The 19,732-nt window shown below is 41.4% G+C and overlaps 1 protein-coding gene across 1 annotated transcript in view; it reads left to right on the plus strand.

The window, feature by feature from the left end:
• LOC126284279 (dynein axonemal intermediate chain 7-like) overlaps window positions 1-19,732 on the plus strand; it is an 828,882-nt gene that overhangs the window by 115,351 nt on the left and 693,799 nt on the right. Inside the window, exon 4 of the mRNA XM_049983103.1 lies at window positions 19,266-19,452. Within this exon, the coding sequence (XP_049839060.1) occupies window positions 19,266-19,452 (187 nt within the window). The remainder of the gene's footprint in view (window positions 1-19,265; window positions 19,453-19,732) is intronic.

The raw sequence follows: 19,732 nt of genomic DNA on the forward strand, positions 1-19,732 counted from the left end.
AGCGCCGGCAGACAGGCACATGAACAAAACACACAAACACACACACAGAATTACGAGCTTTCGCAACTGGCAGTTGCTTCGTCAGGAAAGAGGGAAGGAGAGGGAAAAATGAAAGGATGTGGGTTTTAAGGGAGAGGGTAAGGAGTCATTCCAATCCCGGGAGCGGAAAGACTTCCCTTAGGGGAAAAAAAGGACAGGTGTACACTTGCACACACACACACACACACACATATCCATCCGCACATACACAGACACAAGCAGACATATTTAAAGGCAAAGAGTAAGGGCAGAGATGTCAGTCGAGGCGGAAGTACAGAGGCAAAGAATTTGTTGAAAGACAGGTGAGGTATGAGCGGCGGCAACTTGAAATTAGCGGAGGTTGAGGCCTGGCCGATATCAAGAAGAGAGGATATACTGAAGGGCGAGTTCCCATCTCCGGAGTTCAGATAGGTTGGTGTTGGTGGGAAGTATCCAGATAACTCGGACGGTGTAACACTGTGCCAAGATGTGCTGGCCGTGCATCAAGGCATGTTTAGCCACAGGGTGATCCTCATTACCAACAAACACTGTCTGCCTGTGTCCATTCATGCGAATGGACAGTTTGTTGCTGGTCATTCCCACATAGAAAGCATCACAGTGCAGGCAGGTCAGTTGGTAAATCACGTGGGTGCTTTCACATGTGGCTCTCCCTTTGATCGTGTACACCTTCCGGGTTACAGGACTGGAGTAGGTGGTGGTGGGAGGGTGCATAGGGCAGGTTTTACACCGGGGGCGGTTGCAAGGGTAGGAGCCAGAGGGTAGGGGAGGTGGTTTGGGGATTTCATAGGGATGAACCAAGAGGTTATGAAGGTTAGGTGGACGGCAGAAAGACACTCTTGGTGGAGTGGGGAGGATTTCATAAAGGATGGATCTCATTTTGGGGCAGGATTTTAGGAAGTCGTATCCCTGCTGGAGAGCCACATTCAAGGTCTGATCCAGTCCCGGGAAGTATTCTGTTACAAGTGGGGCACTTTTGGGGTTCTTCTGTGAGAGGTTCTGGGTTTGAGGGGATGAGGAAGTGGCTCTGGTTATCTGCTTCTGTACCAGGTTGGGAGGGTAGTTGCGGGATGCGAAAGCTGTATTCAGGTTGTTGGTGTAATGGTCGAGGGATTCAGGACTGGAGCAGATTCGTTTGCCACGAAGGCCTAGGCTGTAGGGAAGGGACCGTTTGATATGGAATGGGTGGCAGCTGTCATAATGGAGGTACTGTTGCTTGTTGGTGGGTTTGATGTGGACGGATGTGTGCAGCTGGCCATTGGACAGATGGAGGTCAACGTCTAGGAAAGTGGCATGGGATTTGGAGTAGGACCAGGTGAATCTGATGGAACCAAAGGAGTTGAGGTTGGAGAAGAAATTCTGGAGTTGTTCTTCACTGTGAGTCCAGATCATGAAGATGTCATCAATAAATCTGTACCAAACTTTGGGTTGGCAGGCTTGGGTAACCAAGAAGGCTTCCTCTAAGCGACCCATAAATAGGTTGGCATACGAGGGGGCCATCCTGGTACCCATGGCTGTTCCCTTTAATTGTTGGTATGTCTGGCCTTCAAAAGTGAAGAAGTTGTGGGTCAGGATGAAGCTGGCTAAGGTGACGAGGAAAGAGGTTTTAGGTAGGGTGGCAGGTGATCGGCGTGAAAGGAAGTGCTCCATTGCAGCGAGGCCCTGGATGTGTGTGATATTTGTGTATAGGGAAGTGGCATCAATGGTTACAAGGATGGTTTCCGGGGGTAACAGACTGGGTACGGATTCCAGGCGTTCGAGAAAGTGGTTGGTGTCTTTGATGAAGGATGGGAGACTGCATGTAATGGGTTGAAGGTGTTGATCTACGTAGGCAGAGATACATTCTGTGCGGGCTTGGTAACCAGCTACAATGGGGCGGCCAGGATGTTTGGGTTTGTGAATTTTAGGAAGTAGGTAGAAGGTAGGAGTGCGAGGTGTCGGTGGGGTGAGGAGTTTGATGGAGTCAGGTGAAAGGTTTTGTAGGGGGCCTAAGGTTCTGAGGATTCCTTGAAGCTCCGCCTGGACATCAGGAATGGGATTACCTCGGCAAACTTTGTATGTAGAGTTGTCTGAAAGCTGACGCAGTCCCTCAGCCACATACTCCCAACGATCAAGTACCACGGTCGTGGAACCCTTGTCAGCCGGAAGAATGATGATGGATCGGTCAGCTTTCAGATCACGGATAGCCTGGGATTCGGCTGTGGTGATGTTGGGAGTAGGATTAAGGTTTTTCAAGAAAGATTGAGAGGCAAGGCTGGAAGTGAGAAATTCCTGGAAGGTTTGGAGAGGGTGATTTTGAGGAAGAGGAGGTGGGTCCCGCTGTGATGGAGGACGGAACTGTTGCAGGCAGGGTTCAATTTGGATAGTATCTTGGGGAGTTGGATCGTTAGGAGTGGGATCAGGTTTGTTTTTCTTCGTGGCAAAGTGATATTTCCAGCAGAGACTACGAGTGTAGGACAGTAAATCCTTGACAAGGGCAGTTTGGTTGAACCTGGGAGTGGGGCTGAAGGTGAGGTCTTTGGATAGGACAGAGGTTTCGGATTGGGAGAGGGGTTTGGAGGAAAGGTTAACTACTGAATTGGGGTGTTGTGGTTCCAGATTGTGTTGACTAGAATTTTGAGGTGTTGGGGGGAGTGGAGCTGGAAGTGGGAGATTGAGTAGATGGGAGAGACTGGGTCTGTGTGCAATGAGAGGAGGTTGAGGTTTGTTGGAAAGGTTGTGGAGGGTGAGTGAGTTGCCTTTCCAGAGGTGGGAAACCAGGAGATTGGATAGTTTTTTGAGGTGGAGGGTGGCATGTTGTTCTAATTTGCGGTTGGCCTGTAGGAGGATGCTGTGTACAGCCGGTGTGGATGTGGGAGAGGAAAGATTGAGGACTTTGATTTGGGATAGGAGTTGACGGGTGTGTTCATTGGCCGAGTCGATGTATAGGTGAAGGATTAGGCGGGTGAGGGCTATGGATTGTGCTGTTTGGAACTGGTATAAGGACTGATGGAAAGAAGGATTGCAGCCAGAGATGGGAACTTTAAGTGTGAGGCCTTTGGGAGTAATGCCAAATGTCAGACAAGCCTGAGTAAATAAAATATGGGAGCGTAATCTGGCTAGGGTGAAGGCATGTTTGCGGAGGGAATGTAAATAAAATTTAATGGGGTCGTTGTAGGGATGTTGTGAGGTTGACATGGTATTAGTAGGTGGAAAGGGTAATATGAGGTTAAAGTGAAAGTAAAGAGAGATTTATATAGGGAGAGATAAAGGTGTGACAAAAGTCGAAAAAGTGTTGGTTTGAGATGAGCTATGTTGATCATGTGCTGAACTTAGGTTGGTGAACAACAATGGGTGCAAAGGTTGGGTCGTTATGTTGTCTCCAGATCACGTTAAAGGGTGGGGAAATTCAAGAAAATTTCGAAAAAAAAAGAAATTTCCAAAAAAAATAATTTGCGAAAAAATAAAATTCGAAAAAAATTTTCGAATAAAATCTCGAAGAATATGTGTGTAAATGTATTCAAAGGATTGGTTATGTACTGGCAGGTTATGATAATGAGGCTAACAATTGTTTGATGAAGAAATAATAACGTGTAAACCTGTGGGAAGCTGCTAAAAAATGATCGGTTTTGTGGGAAAAACGGGAATGGAAATAAAACGAAAGTTGTTGGAAAAAAAAACTGAGATGGTTGTGTAATGGGTGAAAGGAACTGAAGCTGTGAAATAGTATTCACGAGTTTACACGAAATGTTTGTAAACTTGGAACAATGGATTTTATAGCAGCGGTTATGTTGAAAGCGTTGAAAATTTTAGGTTATGGTTTGGAAGTAAATTACGTATTATTGAGTATAATTAGGCAGGATAAAATGTATGGTAGATTACGGAAAAATGGAAGATGAATACAAAGTGGAACTTCTTGTACAAACGAAAAGAGAAAGTAAGACGATAGAGAAGATTTCGAAATGCAACAGAGACAATAACAAACGTAATTGTTGGGTTCAAATTAATGATGATGTAAATAAAATAGAAAGAAACTTCCACATGGGAAAAATATATTAAAAACAAAGATTCCAAGACTTACCAAGCGGGAAAGCGCCGGCAGACAGGCACATGAACAAAACACACAAACACACACACAGAATTACGAGCTTTCGCAACTGGCAGTTGCTTCGTCAGGAAAGAGGGCAGGAGAGGGAAAAATGAAAGGATGTGGGTTTTAAGGGAGAGGGTAAGGAGTCATTCCAATCCCGGGAGCGGAAAGACTTCCCTTAGGGGAAAAAAAGGACAGGTGTACACTCGCACACACACACACACACATATCCATCCGCACATACACAGACACAAGCAGACATATTTAAAGGCAAAGAGTAAGGGCAGAGATGTCAGTCGAGGCGGAAGTACAGAGGCAAAGAAGTTGTTGAAAGACAGGTGAGGTATGAGCGGCGGCAACTTGAAATTAGCGGAGGTTGAGGCCTGGCGGATATCGAGAAGAGAGGATATACTGAAGGGCGAGTTCCCATCTCCGGAGTTCGGATAGGTTGGTGTTGGTGGGAAGTATCCAGATAACTCGGACGGTGTAACACTGTGCCAAGATGTGCTGGCCGTGCATCAAGGCATGTTTAGCCACAGGGTGATCCTCATTACCAACAAACACTGTCTGCCTGTGTCCATTCATGCGAATGGACAGTTTGTTGCTGGTCATTCCCACATAGAAAGCATCACAGTGCAGGCAGGTCAGTTGGTAAATCACGTGGGTGCTTTCACATGTGGCTCTCCCTTTGATCGTGTACACCTTCCGGGTTACAGGACTGGAGTAGGTGGTGGTGGGAGGGTGCATAGGCCAGGTTTTACACCGGGGGCGGTTGCAAGGGTAGGAGCCAGAGGGTAGGGGAGGTGGTTTGGGGATTTCATAGGGATGAACCAAGAGGTTACGAAGGTTAGGTGGACGGCGGAAAGACACTCCTGCAACCGCCCCCGGTGTAAAACCTGTCCTATGCACCCTCCCACCACCACCTACTCCAGTCCTGTAACCTGGAAGGTGTACACGATCAAAGGGAGAGCCACATGTGAAAGCACCCACGTGATTTACCAACTGACCTGCCTGCACTGTGATGCTTTCTATGTGGGAATGACCAGCAACAAACTGTCCATTCGCATGAATGGACACAGGCAGACAGTGTTTGTTGGTAATGAGGATCACCCTGTGGCTAAACATGCCTTGATGCACGGCCAGCACATCTTGGCACAGTGTTACACCGTCCGAGTTATCTGGATACTTCCCACCAACACCAACCTATCCGAACTCCGGAGATGGGAACTCGCCCTTCAGTATATCCTCTCTTCTCGATATCCGCCAGGCTTCAACCTCTGCTAATTTCAAGTTGCCGCTGCTCATACCTCACCTGTCTTTCAACAACTTCTTTGCCTCTGTACTTCCACCTCGACTGACATCTCTGCCCTTACTCTTTGCCTTTAAATATGTCTGCTTGTGTCTGTGTATGTGCGGATGGATATGTGTGTGTGTGTGTGTGTGTGCGAGTGTACACCTGTCCTTTTTTTCCCCTAAGGGAAGTCCTTCCGCTCCCGGGATTGGAATGACTCCTTACCCTCTCCCTTAAAACCCACTTCCTTTCATTTTCCCCTCTCCTTTCCTCTTTCCTGACGAAGCAACTGCCAGTTGCGAAGGCTCGTAATTCTGTGTGTGTGTTTGTGTGTTTTGTTCATGTGCCTGTCTGCCGGCGCTTTCCCGCTTGGTAAGTCTTGGAATCTTTGTTTTTAATATATAAAACCTTTGTGAGGTACTTAACTCAGGATAAGTTAAACAAACACAGGATAAGTTAAACAAGTCTTCTATGCAAAGAAAAGGGGACAGAGATGTATGCAGCAGTGATGTCAACAAAAAATTAAATATTTCTTGGCACAGTGGTCCACCACTTCAAAGAAACATTAAAAAAAGAAAGCACAGTTAAATAACAGTAAAGAGAACAAGAAATGGATGGCTGTAAAAAGCTCTAGCCAAAATAAGACACATCATGCAAATAAAGTAATAACTCTACTCAATTACTCTTATACTATAGATGATAAGGATGGATCCTAAGGAGGGTGATAAGACAGGATAAGAGGATGCAAAATGAAGAACACATTGACAAACCCAACCACAAAATAAAACCAGTGTGGAGTAATACAGGTTGGGCAAATAAAAAGTTACCTGGATGAGTGGATACGATTAGACATGAATGTATGCATATGACCAAGCCCTGTGACATGCACACCACCTGTACACCCACAACATAATCCACACCAGTTCAGAGCATAGTGCAGGCTCTGTCAGTGTGAGTGGAGCAGTCCAAAGGAGGCATGGTACTCACACTGGAGAGCAGGTGTTCATTGTGAAAAGTTGCTTGGCAACAAAGTCGTGGAAACAGTGTGATCAGTTGTCTGCTGAGAAGTTTAATAGTGTCAAAGCACAACCAAAGAGTGCCATGCAATACTTAGTCTGAAAATGCCATCAGACAGGATCTGATCTGAAAAAGTCAAAGAATATTCCAAAATGTGCCTGCACACCAGAAAATGTGGCTGCAGTTCACTAGAAAATGCTACAGGGTCCCATCAAATCAACATGACACCTATCATAAGAGACTGGCATATCACGTCAATCATGCAGACCAATACTCCACCTGGCACTGCATGTGCACCCCTACCAACTATCTGTAATTTTTTTATTAAAACCAGCAGAAGCTCCTCACCACTTCAGGTTTTGTGAGTGGATGTTCACCAAGATAACAACGAAAGGATTGGATATGGATCTGTTCTTTATGTCTGATGAAGCCTGGTTTCGCCTGAGTGGGTTTGTCAACACATAGAATCACAGGTTCTAGGCAGTGGGGAATCCACATAACTTTTATGAAACACCATTCCATGATCAGAAGGTTGTGGTTTTGGTGTGCTGTATCTGCATGTTGCATTGTTGGTCCCATCCTTTTTCATCACATGCTGACTTCAGCATGTTACACTGCCACTATTTTAAAATCGTATGTTACAGCATTAATGGATGAGAAAAGATCTACAGTTACTTCAAACAGGATGGAGCAACTGCCCGTACATCCAGCTGAGCCTTGGAGCACATTTACACCATTTTCACACATGACAGGTTTGTTAGCAGGTATCAGTCTGTTTGTGGCACTAGCTAGCCACCCAGGTAACTTGACCTGACCAGTCGGTATACAGTTGCTTTGTGTGTGGAGCCCACAAGTCTAAAGTGTATTGCAACAACCCTCGTAGTGTTCAAGAACAGCGGCAGAACATTTCAGATGAGATTGCAGCAATTCCAGCAGCCCAGCTTCAATCTGCCTTCAGAAACTTGCTGACTAGGACTCAAAAGTGCCAAGAGATGAATGGCAGTCACTTTCAGCATCTGCTGTGCTTCTTTGTAACATGGAACTCTGCTCTCCAGGCCACTTATATTTGTCCCACTCTGTATGAAGAGGGAAAGAGAGGGAACAAAGTAACGCATATATACATACACATTGAAAACAGAAATGAAGCAATAACTAATACTCAAGTTGCAGTGACAACTTTTTAATGCATAGCTGTTAAATTGGTTAAAATAACACATACTTAAAATATTAACCAATAAAAGAGAGTATTCACATATGTATAGAGTCAACATTTATTAGCACAGGCACTGAAGATATTGCTGTAAAGGCCCTCAGAGGGTTAATAAATTCTTATTTAGTTGGCATTGATTGTATTCCAGCAGCTTTCATGAAAAAATATATGCATACTATTGCTGAACCACCACCTCAGCTGTGTGTCTGCTCTTTCCACGAGGTACTTGCCCAGTCATTGAAAATGCCAAAAGTAATTTTCAAAAAAAAGTGATAAAAAGATATGAACAGTTATCAGCATATCACATTTTCATCCTGCTTCTCTAAAGTATTTGAAAAATGTATACACATAAAGCTGATGAGATTCAGTGACAAAAATGATGTTCTGAATGGTCATGGAAGAATGATAATTGCTTCATTAATGGTGAAGTAATTTGGACAAGAAAAGAATAGAAGCTTTCCAAATGTGGTGCTACAGAAGAACACTGAAGATTAGATGGGTAGATCACATAACTAATGAGGAGGTATTGAACAGAATTGGGGAGAAGAGGAGTTTTTGGCACAACTTGACTAGAAGAAGGGATCGGATGGTAGGAGATGTTCTGAGGCATCAAGGGATCACCAATTTAGTATTGGAGGGCAGCGTGGAGGGTAAAAATCATTGAGGGAGACCAAGAGATGAATACACTAAGCAGATTCAGAAGGATGTAGGTTGCAGTACGTACTGGGAGATGAAGAAGCTTGCACAGGATAGAGTAGCATGGAGAGCTGCATCAAACCAGTCTCAGGACTGAAGACCACAACAACAACAATGGTGAAGCCCCATGTGGAAGTGATAATTTGATCATGTTGCCATTAATAAATTTTTAATAAAAGGTCAAACATTTACTTGTAGAGTTTAAATCTACTGCACTTGTCTCAACATGGGTCTAGACACAACAAATTTACACATACATCCGTATATGACTACATTAATCAATACTGTATCATTTGAATACAAAGCAGCCTATAACAGGAATATTTCTATATCTGCCAAAGGTATTTAACGCAGTGGATCATAAAATATTCCTGATAAAAACTGAATAGTATATTATCAGAGGATGGTCTAATATATAGATTACATCAGCACAAAGCAGTCACTTACATAAGTCGGTATGATGGAAACAGACAAATAAGTAAATTCAGTAATGTAAATTCTGCCTGGGAGTAGAGCAGTCAAGCAAAGTGTGCTCCAAGATTTAGTGCTGTCATCTTTGCTATTACTTCTTTGCTTTTACTTCTTCTAATAGTTACATTATTTAACTTTATCTTAGGATTTGTTGCTAGTTTCCCATTTAGTGGGAAAGATATTTGTTTCATGTATTGCCAGCATCAATTTGACCCTTCTACACCGTCCTTTAAGCTCATGGAGCTCTGCATTACATATATCTTCTATAGTTCTTTGGGTGTCACTGCTTACAATGAACAGCACATCATTTGCAAATGCTACCAGTCTGCTTACATTACTGTTCTCATGTAACTTCTGTAGTATGGATTCTGACATCATGTCCCAAGACTCTGGACAGTCTATTGTTATGATCTTCATTATTTCCTTTCTTGAGCATATTAAAGTTGCATGTCTCCTATAGCCTCTCGGGCAGTTGTACAGCACCACTGGACACTCCAACTTCAGAGGTGACGAAAGAAAGACATTTACCATAGCTTATTCAAAGCACAAGTAAAATCGACCATTATCACTAGAATGTACATAAAATCAGTACCTGTCACTAGGGAGAGCACTTTATAAAATGCATCTTCATTTACCTAGCATTTTCGAAATCCATTCTGGTGAGGGCTGCTTCCTTGTAGTAATCTATTTAGCACAACAATTTTTCAACTATCTTACCAAGAATGTTCGGAAGACAAATTGGTCTGTAGGATTTGGGTATCATCGGATCCTTGTCTTCCCTTTAATTGATTCTTTCATGGTGCATGAACTGTTTCTTGCAAGATGTTTGAACAATTCACGCAAATAGATATCTATTTCGTCACTTAAGGTTTCTATTAAAGGTTTCTATTACTTCAGCAGGTATCCTATTCAGTCCTGGAGATTTTCTCTTATATTTGCCTAATTTCTTCCTGTTTAAAGTCATACACCAGCTTATCGTTTCTGTTGTCTTCGCATAACATAGTTCATAATCTATGCTGATCTTATGTCATATCTTTTCTTCTTTGCCATCAGTAAGCAGGGTAGATGCCTGTTTCCAACTTTTTGTTACTGTCCCATTATTTCTTCTGAACATGGGTAAGACTAATGATGATGGTATTTTCTTGCAGACTATGTTGTATGGTATTCCTCCACAGATCAGGTTCTAAGTTAGTCTCCGTTATTCCATTTTTGTTTTCCATAACTCTTTTCTTAAAATGTTGTTTAACATGCTTGTCTCTAAGCAGCCTTCAGGTTCTTTCTCCTTGGGTCATGTTGCTCTGATATAGCTTCATGATTGTTCTTGCTTCACATCTTAATTTTTCCAGAGTCACCATCCAAATGCAAGGTACTCCACTAGAAGGATATCTCCTTCTTTGAAATATATGTGACTGCTGACAGTCTTCAGTTGGTCTAGGCCCTTCCATACTTGGGAAATCCAGTATGAGGTGTGAACAAAAAGTAGTAGGAATTTTTTCATTTCACGGGTTTTATATGTCCATTTTTTTTAAAAAAATCTTGTTGGTACACATGTTCTGGATGTATGTTTGCTTTTCCAGTTGTTTTGAATATTCAGTTTATTGTTGACAAAAACGCAATAAGGTTATCTGTGTTTTTGAGTGTGTGGTGAATTTTTACTTTTGATGAATGGATCAAAGAATTTGTATTAAATTTTGCTTGAACAAAAAAAAGTGCAGCATCACATCTGAAATGATGACTGTGGCTTTTGGCAAATCTACTACGATAAAGACAAGATTTTACCAGTGGTATAAACATTTCAAAGAGGGTTGAGAAGATGTTGAAGATGATTGCCCTTGATGCCCTATCCCATCAATTACTGATGAGTGTGTGGAGGTACTAAAGAAAATGGTTCTGGGAAATCACTGAATCACCATTAGAGAGGTTACTGATGATCTTGGCATATCCTTTGGCCCATGGTATGCAAAAAAATTTTATTTTTATTTTATTTTATTTTATTTTATTTTATTTTATTTTATTTTATTTATTTATTGATTGATTGATTTTTTGGGCATGAAACATGTAGCAGCAAAGTTTGTTCTGAAATTGTTGAATTTTGATCAAAAAACACTAAGGAATCACTGACTGGAGTTGACAATGAGCCAGAACTGCTAAAGAAGGTTAAACAAGTGAAAAAACATTTGTATATGGATATCACGTTGAAACCAGGGCCCAGTTGTTCCAGTGGAAACTGCCTGAAGAGCAAAGACCGAAAAAAGTTTGACATCGTCAACCTCATGTGAAGGTTCTTCTCACAGTTCCTTTTGATTACTATGGTTCCTGCATTATAGTAATATGGTCAATAAGGAATAATACCTGGAAGTTATGTGCCATTTGCGTAAAACAATATGAAGAAAACTACGAGAATTGTGGCAAAACAACTCATAGAAATTGCATCGTGATAATATTCTCGCTTGTTAATGATTATTTTTTGGTAAAAAACAAAACAATTATGTCACCTCAGCCACTGTGTTTGCTGTACATGATCCCCTGCGACTTCTCTCTAGTCCTGAGGCTGAAGGGAACCAAGAAGGGACATCGTTTTGCTACCATTGATGAGATAATGAGAGAAGCACTGAAGGAACTGTACACCATAACGAAAAATCAGTTCAAGTGCTTCCAAGATTGGAAAAAACACTGGCACAAATGTATTATATCTGAGGGAGTTACTTTGATGGGGTCAAAGTTGATGAATAACAAAAATTCTTTAAGAAAAAGAAAAAAATCCCTGTTACATTTTGATAACACCTTGTATATGTGTGAGCAGGTTGAGTGAAATGAGTATTTGGAATGGTTTCATTTATGACAATGCTGCGAAAGTATCTCATAATCATGTTGCAAGTTTTTCAAATGTTTGACATTTTACCTTTATTATATTATCAAGGTAATAGAAGGTAATAGAGACATAGTGCAGAGTATCTTTTGTAATTTTTTCTAGATATTTTTGGAATATTTCAGAGGAACTGATGACCCCAAATTTTAACCTGTTATGTTGAAGCAGTTCATAAGGTGTGCCAGCAACATGTATTTTTTGAGATTCTTGGTGTATTGGGAGCTGGAAACAGGCATTAGACAAATCTGTATGGAAAAGTATTGCCATCCAGAAAGCTTTGCACACAGTTCATTGGTTCTAGATAAAGAAAGTGTCTCCTGCTGTTTGAGCATTTCCCGTTGATTTAAAATTGCCACAAATGACAACTTTACTCTTGGTTTGCAGATGATTATCATTGATGAAGTTGACTGTAGTTATCAAATGTTCCATACACATAGTACTTACTGATTTTGTTTTGTTTATATGGCGTAAAGAACCTACAGTATTGGTCAGGATCGATAGAAATGAGGCATCACAGGAGCTTTAAGTGTAATGGGAGCATCATAATCTGTTGTGATTCTTAGTCCCACATTGAACAAAGGAGCAAGGAATAGGTTTCTGGATGGAACGATCATTCTATATTTCTTGAAAAGAAAATCCGAACATTATATATGCATCAAATGTGGTGCAATGACAGTCCACAACAGCTGCTCTTTTACATCTTTTTTGCTACTGGTTTCAAGCACAGCTCATTTCCAAGCAGTACCTATATATAATCCGTACATATACAGGACGTCCATAACTAAAGTTGCAGTTTCAAAATGGTGCAGAAACACTGCTCAGCATAACGTCATATTTTAACAGCATATTATTGAACATCATGATAAGAAAAAAAAAATTAGTGAAATAGATGGCACTAGATGCCCACAGCACTTTCAGCGTGAAGGACAACATGCTGCTGGTACTGCCCTTTTACAAGAATGATGACTGTGCACCACTAGCCCTGCAGAAGTTCCAGATGCTCGAGAGTATGAAAGAAAGCATTGGTCTGATGTCTGCTGAGGGTCTGGAGAAAATTAGTACAAAATTTGAAAACACAAGTTCTTTTGAAGTGCTGTGTGGCAAAGAGAGGACAGCAGTTGATGTGAATTCTGTCAAATATCTGGCCACAGCATTGCAGGAGAAGTCAAGTGATGGTAAGCAAACATACATTGCTTGGATAAGTGCCTGAATGTTGACATGCCTGCAAGCATGGTTCATCAAACTTTACTAAACATCCTGCATTGCTATCCATACAAAATCACGCATGGTCAGGAGTTGCTTTCTGCTGGCCTACCACGAAGACAAACATTCACTGAAATTTCTTGCTCACGTAGAAGTGGACAGTGAATGGCCATGGAACTTTCTGCAGACAGAAGAAGCCTATTTCCACCTCCAAGGGCACATCAATATGCAGAACTGCAGAATGTCGACAACAGAGAATCTGCAAACACATCAAATGGTACCACTTCGTTCTGCAAAGGTGACTGTCTGCTGTGGACTGACGGTATATCTTACATGGTATGACTCTTTTTTTTTTTTTTTTTTTTTTTTTTTTTTGAAGAGATGATTCCTGGGGCCCTGTACCCAGTCTTGTAACTGGTAAGTGGTATTGAGTCTTTTGCACATCAGCATCATTCCGATCCTTCAGCAGGATAGATGTGTGGTTAGGATAATTTTTATGCAAGATGGCACTTCCTCACACAATGTATAGCCAGTCATCCAGCTGCTGCAGAGACTTTTGGAAATGCTAGAATTATCTGTCATAATTTCCCTAAAGCCTGGCCATCCAGATCACCCGACCTTAACCATTGTGACTTCTAGCTGTGAGGTTATATGAAAGACGTGTACACTGTTCCATTTTTGAACAGAGCTGAACTGAAGACGCACAGTACGAAACACATTCTGAAAATGACCCTTGACATGTACCAGTTTGTTGTGAAACATGCTGTTTCTTGGTTTTCAACTTGTGGCAGAAAATGGTGAACATGTCTCGGGTCAGTCTCAGGACAATTGGAAAATATTAAAAACCAATGTTGATTTGCTTTTTTTGTTGTTTTCGGCCACAGGACAATTAAAAACTGATTTTACCCATGCGATGTGGTATGACTTTGCTGTGGTAGAGGGTTTGCCTAACTAAATGTGCCAGAACTGTTGCTGACTGTCGAATCTGTGCAGTCATGCACATTGAACAGTATGGATGGTGTAACATGTAACTCAGATCATAGCCGTCATATCGCACTTCACATGGCTCTAAGCTAATACTCAAAAAAGTTAAAATCCTAACCTTCTACAATATGTAAACTACTGGCCATTAAAATTGCTACACCATGAAGATGACATGCTACAGACGCAAAATTTAACCGACAGGAAGAAGATGCTGTGATATGCAAATGATTAGCTTTTCAGAGCATTCACACAAGGTTGGTGGAGGTGGTGACACCTACAACGTGCTGATATGAGGAAAGTTTCCAACCGATTTCTCATACACAAACAGCATTTGACCAGCGTTGCCTGGTGAAACGTTCTTGTGATGCCTCGTGTAAGGAGGAGAAATGCGTACCATCATGTTTCTGATTTTGATAAATGTCTAATTGTAGCCTATCATGATTGTGGTTTATCGTATTGTGACATTGCTGGTCACACTGGTCAAGATCCAATGACTTTTAGCAGAATATGGAATCGGTGGGTTCGGGAGGGTAATACGGAATGCCATGCTGGATCCCAACGGCCTCGTATCACTAGCAGTCAAGATGACAGGCACCTTATCCACACGGCTGTAACAGATCATGCAGCCACGTCTTGATCCCTGAGTTAACAGATGGGGACGTTTGCAAGACAACAACCATCTGCACAAACAGTCCGATTACGTTTGCAGCAGCATGGACTATCACAAATGGCAAAAACGTCCTTTTTTCAGATGAATCCAGGTTCTGTTTACAGAATCATGATGGTTGCATCCATGTTTAGTGACATCGTGGTGAACGCACATTGGAAGCGTGTATTCGTCATCGCCATACTGGCGTGTGACGATATGGGGTGCCATTGGTTACACATCTCGGTCACCTCTTGTTCGCATTGAGGGCTCTTTGAACAGTGGACATTGCATTTCAGATGTGTTACGACCCGTGGCTCTACCCTTCATTTGATCCCTGCGAAACCCTACATTTCAGCAGGATAGTGCATGACTGCATGTTGCAGGTCCTGTACGGGCCTTTCTAGAAACAGAAAATGTTCGACTACTGCCATGGCCAGCACATTCTCCAGATCTCTCACCAATTGAAAATGTCTGGTCAATGTTGGCTGAGCAACTGGCTCATCACAATACTCCAGTCACTACTCATGATGAACTGTGCTATCGTGTTGAAGCTGCATGGGCAGCTGTACCTGTACACATCATCCAAGCTCTGTTTGACTCAATGCCCAGGCATATCAAGGCTGTTATTACAATCAGAGGTGGTTGTCCTTGGTACTGATTTCTCAGGATCTATGCAGCCAAATTGCATGAAAATGTAATCACATGTCATTTCTAGTATAATATATTTGTCCAATGAGTACCTGCTTATCTTCTGCATTTCTTCTTGGTGTATCAATTTTAATGGCCAGTAGTGTATATAGACAAAATACTATCTTTTTGCATGGGGAGATAAAAAGAAATTCATTAAACGTGAAGGCATACATAGCCATGATACCAGAAATATAACACAGCCAACTGTGAAAGAAACACTGGTTTTACAGCAATAAAACTGTTTACCACTTCATATTTCAAAAATCAGTTTGAATGACAAATTTAAACAAACAATAAAATTATTCATTGGAGAATGTCCTTTCTATTCAGTCAAGAGAATTCATGCTACATGAAAATAATTCAAAATATGTGTGTGGTGTAACAGAATTAAAATGTGTATAGGCAAAATGGCAGTAGATTAAAAATGTGCGATTATGTAGGGTGTTATTGTATTTAAAAAGATATACCTGTGATAATTAAATAGTGTACCTGAAACTGACAGTGCATATATATGTTTGGATCAGATCCTTATATGTACATCCAAAGCTGCTCAGTACAACAAATAAGTAGTAATGACAGATAAAATATTCACCCCACAACTGTAAGGAATTAAAACAAACAAAATCTCAGCATGAAATGAACAGTACCACAGGACAGCAAGCCACCTGACTTGGCAATTTAGTGCATGCAGAAAGCATTGTAGTTTTTATGGTAAGGTCTGGAAACCATTAGTGGTCACTGTGGTTACAGATTTCTTAGGATTGGCTGATTGTGTACTGGGCCTTCCTCGCAAGTCTTATTCCACTACTTACTTTTTCGCTGCCAGCTCTAATGTAATTTTGAACAGACTATAGTTGATTGTGGTATTTTCAAAGGAGCCTGTCAGTATTTGCCTTAAACTCAATAAAACCTAAATCTGGGTTAGGATATGACCTACATGCCTCATGCAAGTAAGCCCAGTGACTTATTCACTGTGTCATCTTACTCACTTCTCTTGCTTACAACCCAACTTCCAGCAAAGTGTTTTCATGGCTCCGGCTGATACTCGAGGTGCAGCATTGCTCTTAATTTGTTCTTTAGGTGCTGTGCTATCAGCTGTGCCTGCTCTTTCAAATTGCTAATCCAGATATGAATCTGTATACTGCTGTCATCTGGAATCAGGACAATGAGCATGTGCCATTTCATTGAACAAACAACTCCTTTGCCATCATGGCAAGTCTACAATATTTATTAATGTAGCACATTGGTCAGAACAGTGGCCCATTCTTTTAACAGGTGAGGTACTTTTGTTGCAATGTAGCCTCTTCATAGTTAGTACATTACTGCATCAATACATCTACATCTACATCTACATCTACATCCGTACTCCGCAAGCCACCTGACGGTGTGTGGCGGAGGGTACCCTGAGTACCTCTATCGGTTCTCCCTTCTATTCCAGTCTCGTATTGTACGTGGAAAGAAGGATTGTCGGTATGCTTCTGTGTGGGCTCTAATCTCTCTGATTTTATCCTCATGGTCTCTTCGCGAGATATACGTAGGAGGGAGCAATATACTGCTTGACTCTTCGGTGAAGGTATGTTCTCGAAACTTCAACAAAAGCCCGTACCGAGCTACTGAGCGTCTCTCCTGCAGAGTCTTCCACTGGAGTTTATCTATCATCTCCGTAACGCTTTCGCAATTACTAAATGATCCTGTAACGAAGCGCGCTGCTCTCCGTTGGATCTTCTCTATCTCTTCTATCAACCCTACCTGGTGCGGATCCCACACTGCTGAGCAGTCTTCAAGCATTGGGCGAACAAGCGTACTGTAACCTACTTCCTTTGTTGTCGGATTGCATTTCCTTAGGATTCTTCCAATGAATCTCAGTCTGGCATCTGCTTTACCGACGATCAACTTTATATGATCATTCCATTTTAAATCACTCCTAATGCGTACTCCCAGATAATTTATGGAATTAACTGCTTCCAGTTGCTGACCTGCTATTTTGTAGCTAAATGATAAGGGACCTATCTTTCTATGTATTCGCATCACATTACACTTCGCTACATTGAGATTCAATTGCCATTCCGTGCACCATGCGTCAATTCGCTGCAGATCCTCCTGCATTTCAGTACAATTTTCCATTGTTGCAACCTCTCGATACACCACAGCATCATCTGCAAAAAGCCTCAGTGAACTTCCGATGTCATCCACCAGGTCATTTATGTATATTGTGAATAGCAATGGTCCTATGACACTCCCCTGCGGCACACCTGAAATCACTCTTACTTCGGAAGACTTCTCTCCATTGAGAATGACGTGCTGCGTTCTGTTATCTAGGAACTCCTCAATCCAATCACACAATTGATCTGATAGTCCGTATGCTCTTACTTTGTTCATTAAACGACTATGGGGAACTGTGTCAAACGCCTTGCGGAAGTCAAGAAACACGGCATCTACCTGTGAACCCGTGTCTAAGGCCCTCTGAGTCTCGTGGACGAATAGCGTGAGCTGGGTTTCACACGATCGTCTTTTTCGAAACCCATGCTGATTCCTACAGAGTAGATTTCTAGTCTCCAGAAAAGACATTATACTCGAACATAATACGTGTTCCAAAATTCTACAACTGATCGACGTTAGAGATATAGGTCTATAGTTCTGCACATCTGTTCGACGTCCCTTCTTGAGAACGGGGATGACCTGTGCCCTTTTCCAATCCTTTGGAACGCTTCGCTCTTCTAGAGACCTACGGTACACCGCTGCAAGAAGGGGGGCAAGTTCCTTCGCGTACTCTGTGTAAAATCCTCTTTTGAGCGATTTTAATTGTTTCTCTATCCCTCTGTCGTCTACTTCGATATCTACCATTTTGTCAACTGTGCGACAATCTAGAGAAGGAAGCACAGTGCGGTCTTCCTCTGTGAAACAGCTTTGGAAGAAGACATTTAGTAATTCGGCCTTCCATAAGTGCCTTATGCATATGAAGTTTCTACATCATATGTTTAGAGATATTAATTTTCATTTTTCAGTTGTGTGTAATATTTATGTACTCTCTACATTTAAGATTACTATCCACCACTATTACTAAAACACTCGAAAGTTCTTTTTGGAATACAAAAATGGAAAGCAGTAAATATAACCACCCTCCTTGTAGTTGAGCCATAGTAATCAACTGAAATCATTACTGAGCTTTTGAACCATGTCCTTCTCCAGACCTAACTGAATAATAAATGCAGACACCTCAACTGTATGGGGAGTGGTTACCTTTAATCTTTCTGTTATTGGCATCCAAAGAATTTTTAAGAATCTGATGAATGACAGTCTTGCAATTGATGCCTTCTGTTATCATTTATACATTAGATACCAATGTCCAAGCAGCTTGATGTCTCTACACAGAAATTTAACATGGTAATAAGGTCAGAGCAGGGTAGGGGACTTTGAATGCAGCAATATTTCCCAAATAACCTTAGATCGGAAATAATCTTTTTGGAGATTGTTGATGATTGCTGTCAATTTATTGCCATAGCTCCACAGTGGCACATTATCAACCTATGTTTAATGTTTAACTAGAAAATTTGCTCTTTTCAACGTCCACTACCCTGATCTGACCTTATTATCAGGTTCATTTTCTACTTCCCCTCCACCCCTCTTTCTTTCACCTATAGTATTTTAGGCTGTGGCAAGTAAACAAATTAAACTGTTGATATTTTCAGCATAATGATAAATCATACTACATCAGAAATTACTTAATGAAACAAAATGAAATTTATTTCACATTCAGTAAAAAGTGTTTCTATAACTTCTCTAACTTCGCATTGCAGCAGCTGTCGTAGCATTGCGTGAATAAATCCTCCACCTAATTCATCCTTAAAGGAATGATCTGTAAAGGCTATTTCAAAACAGGTTATCACAGTAGTTTAATAAATTAAAAATAATATGGAAATAAGGAGCTTCATTGTGGAATTGTTACTTGTTTCAGGGAAACACCTTATTAATTCAGCCAACTCATGCATTTTTCTTACAAACAAAATTACTTTTCCTGTACAATTTTCATAGATGTATGAGAAATATAGGTGTCTGCTTTGTGATACACTCCATTTGTAGGATCATGCTTATACAGAATGAGAAGCTGCGTATTGAGCTGGATAAGAAAGCAGCAGAGGAAAAGGCAGTGAAGGACCTGGCAGAGCAGAATGTTCGCCTGACACAGCTGAGTGATACACAGAGCATGTTTGCTCACTTTGAGGGACAGACATGGCTTGCAGAAACCAAGGCTAAAGAGTTGGATGAGGTAAGGAGTGTAAACTTAAATTACAAGAATAAATATGAATTCTCCTGATATGTAAAAGTGCATTCTTAAAACTCTTATACGAGTTTGGTCGGACTTTAGTGAGTTATTGTGTGCATGCCGATAAATGTCTCTTAATTAGTACCATCATTTTACAATAATTGGGATGCAGGTTGTTTCAGCAATGAAATATTGGTGAGTTGTGTGAATGTCTGTGAAGGTTTCTGAATTACTACATCCATTTTATAGTAGGCGGCGCCTGAGTCATTTCATTAAATATGTG

The sequence above is a fragment of the Schistocerca gregaria genome, chromosome 8 (genome assembly GCF_023897955.1).
Source record: "Schistocerca gregaria isolate iqSchGreg1 chromosome 8, iqSchGreg1.2, whole genome shotgun sequence".
NCBI lineage: Eukaryota > Metazoa > Arthropoda > Insecta > Orthoptera > Acrididae > Schistocerca > Schistocerca gregaria.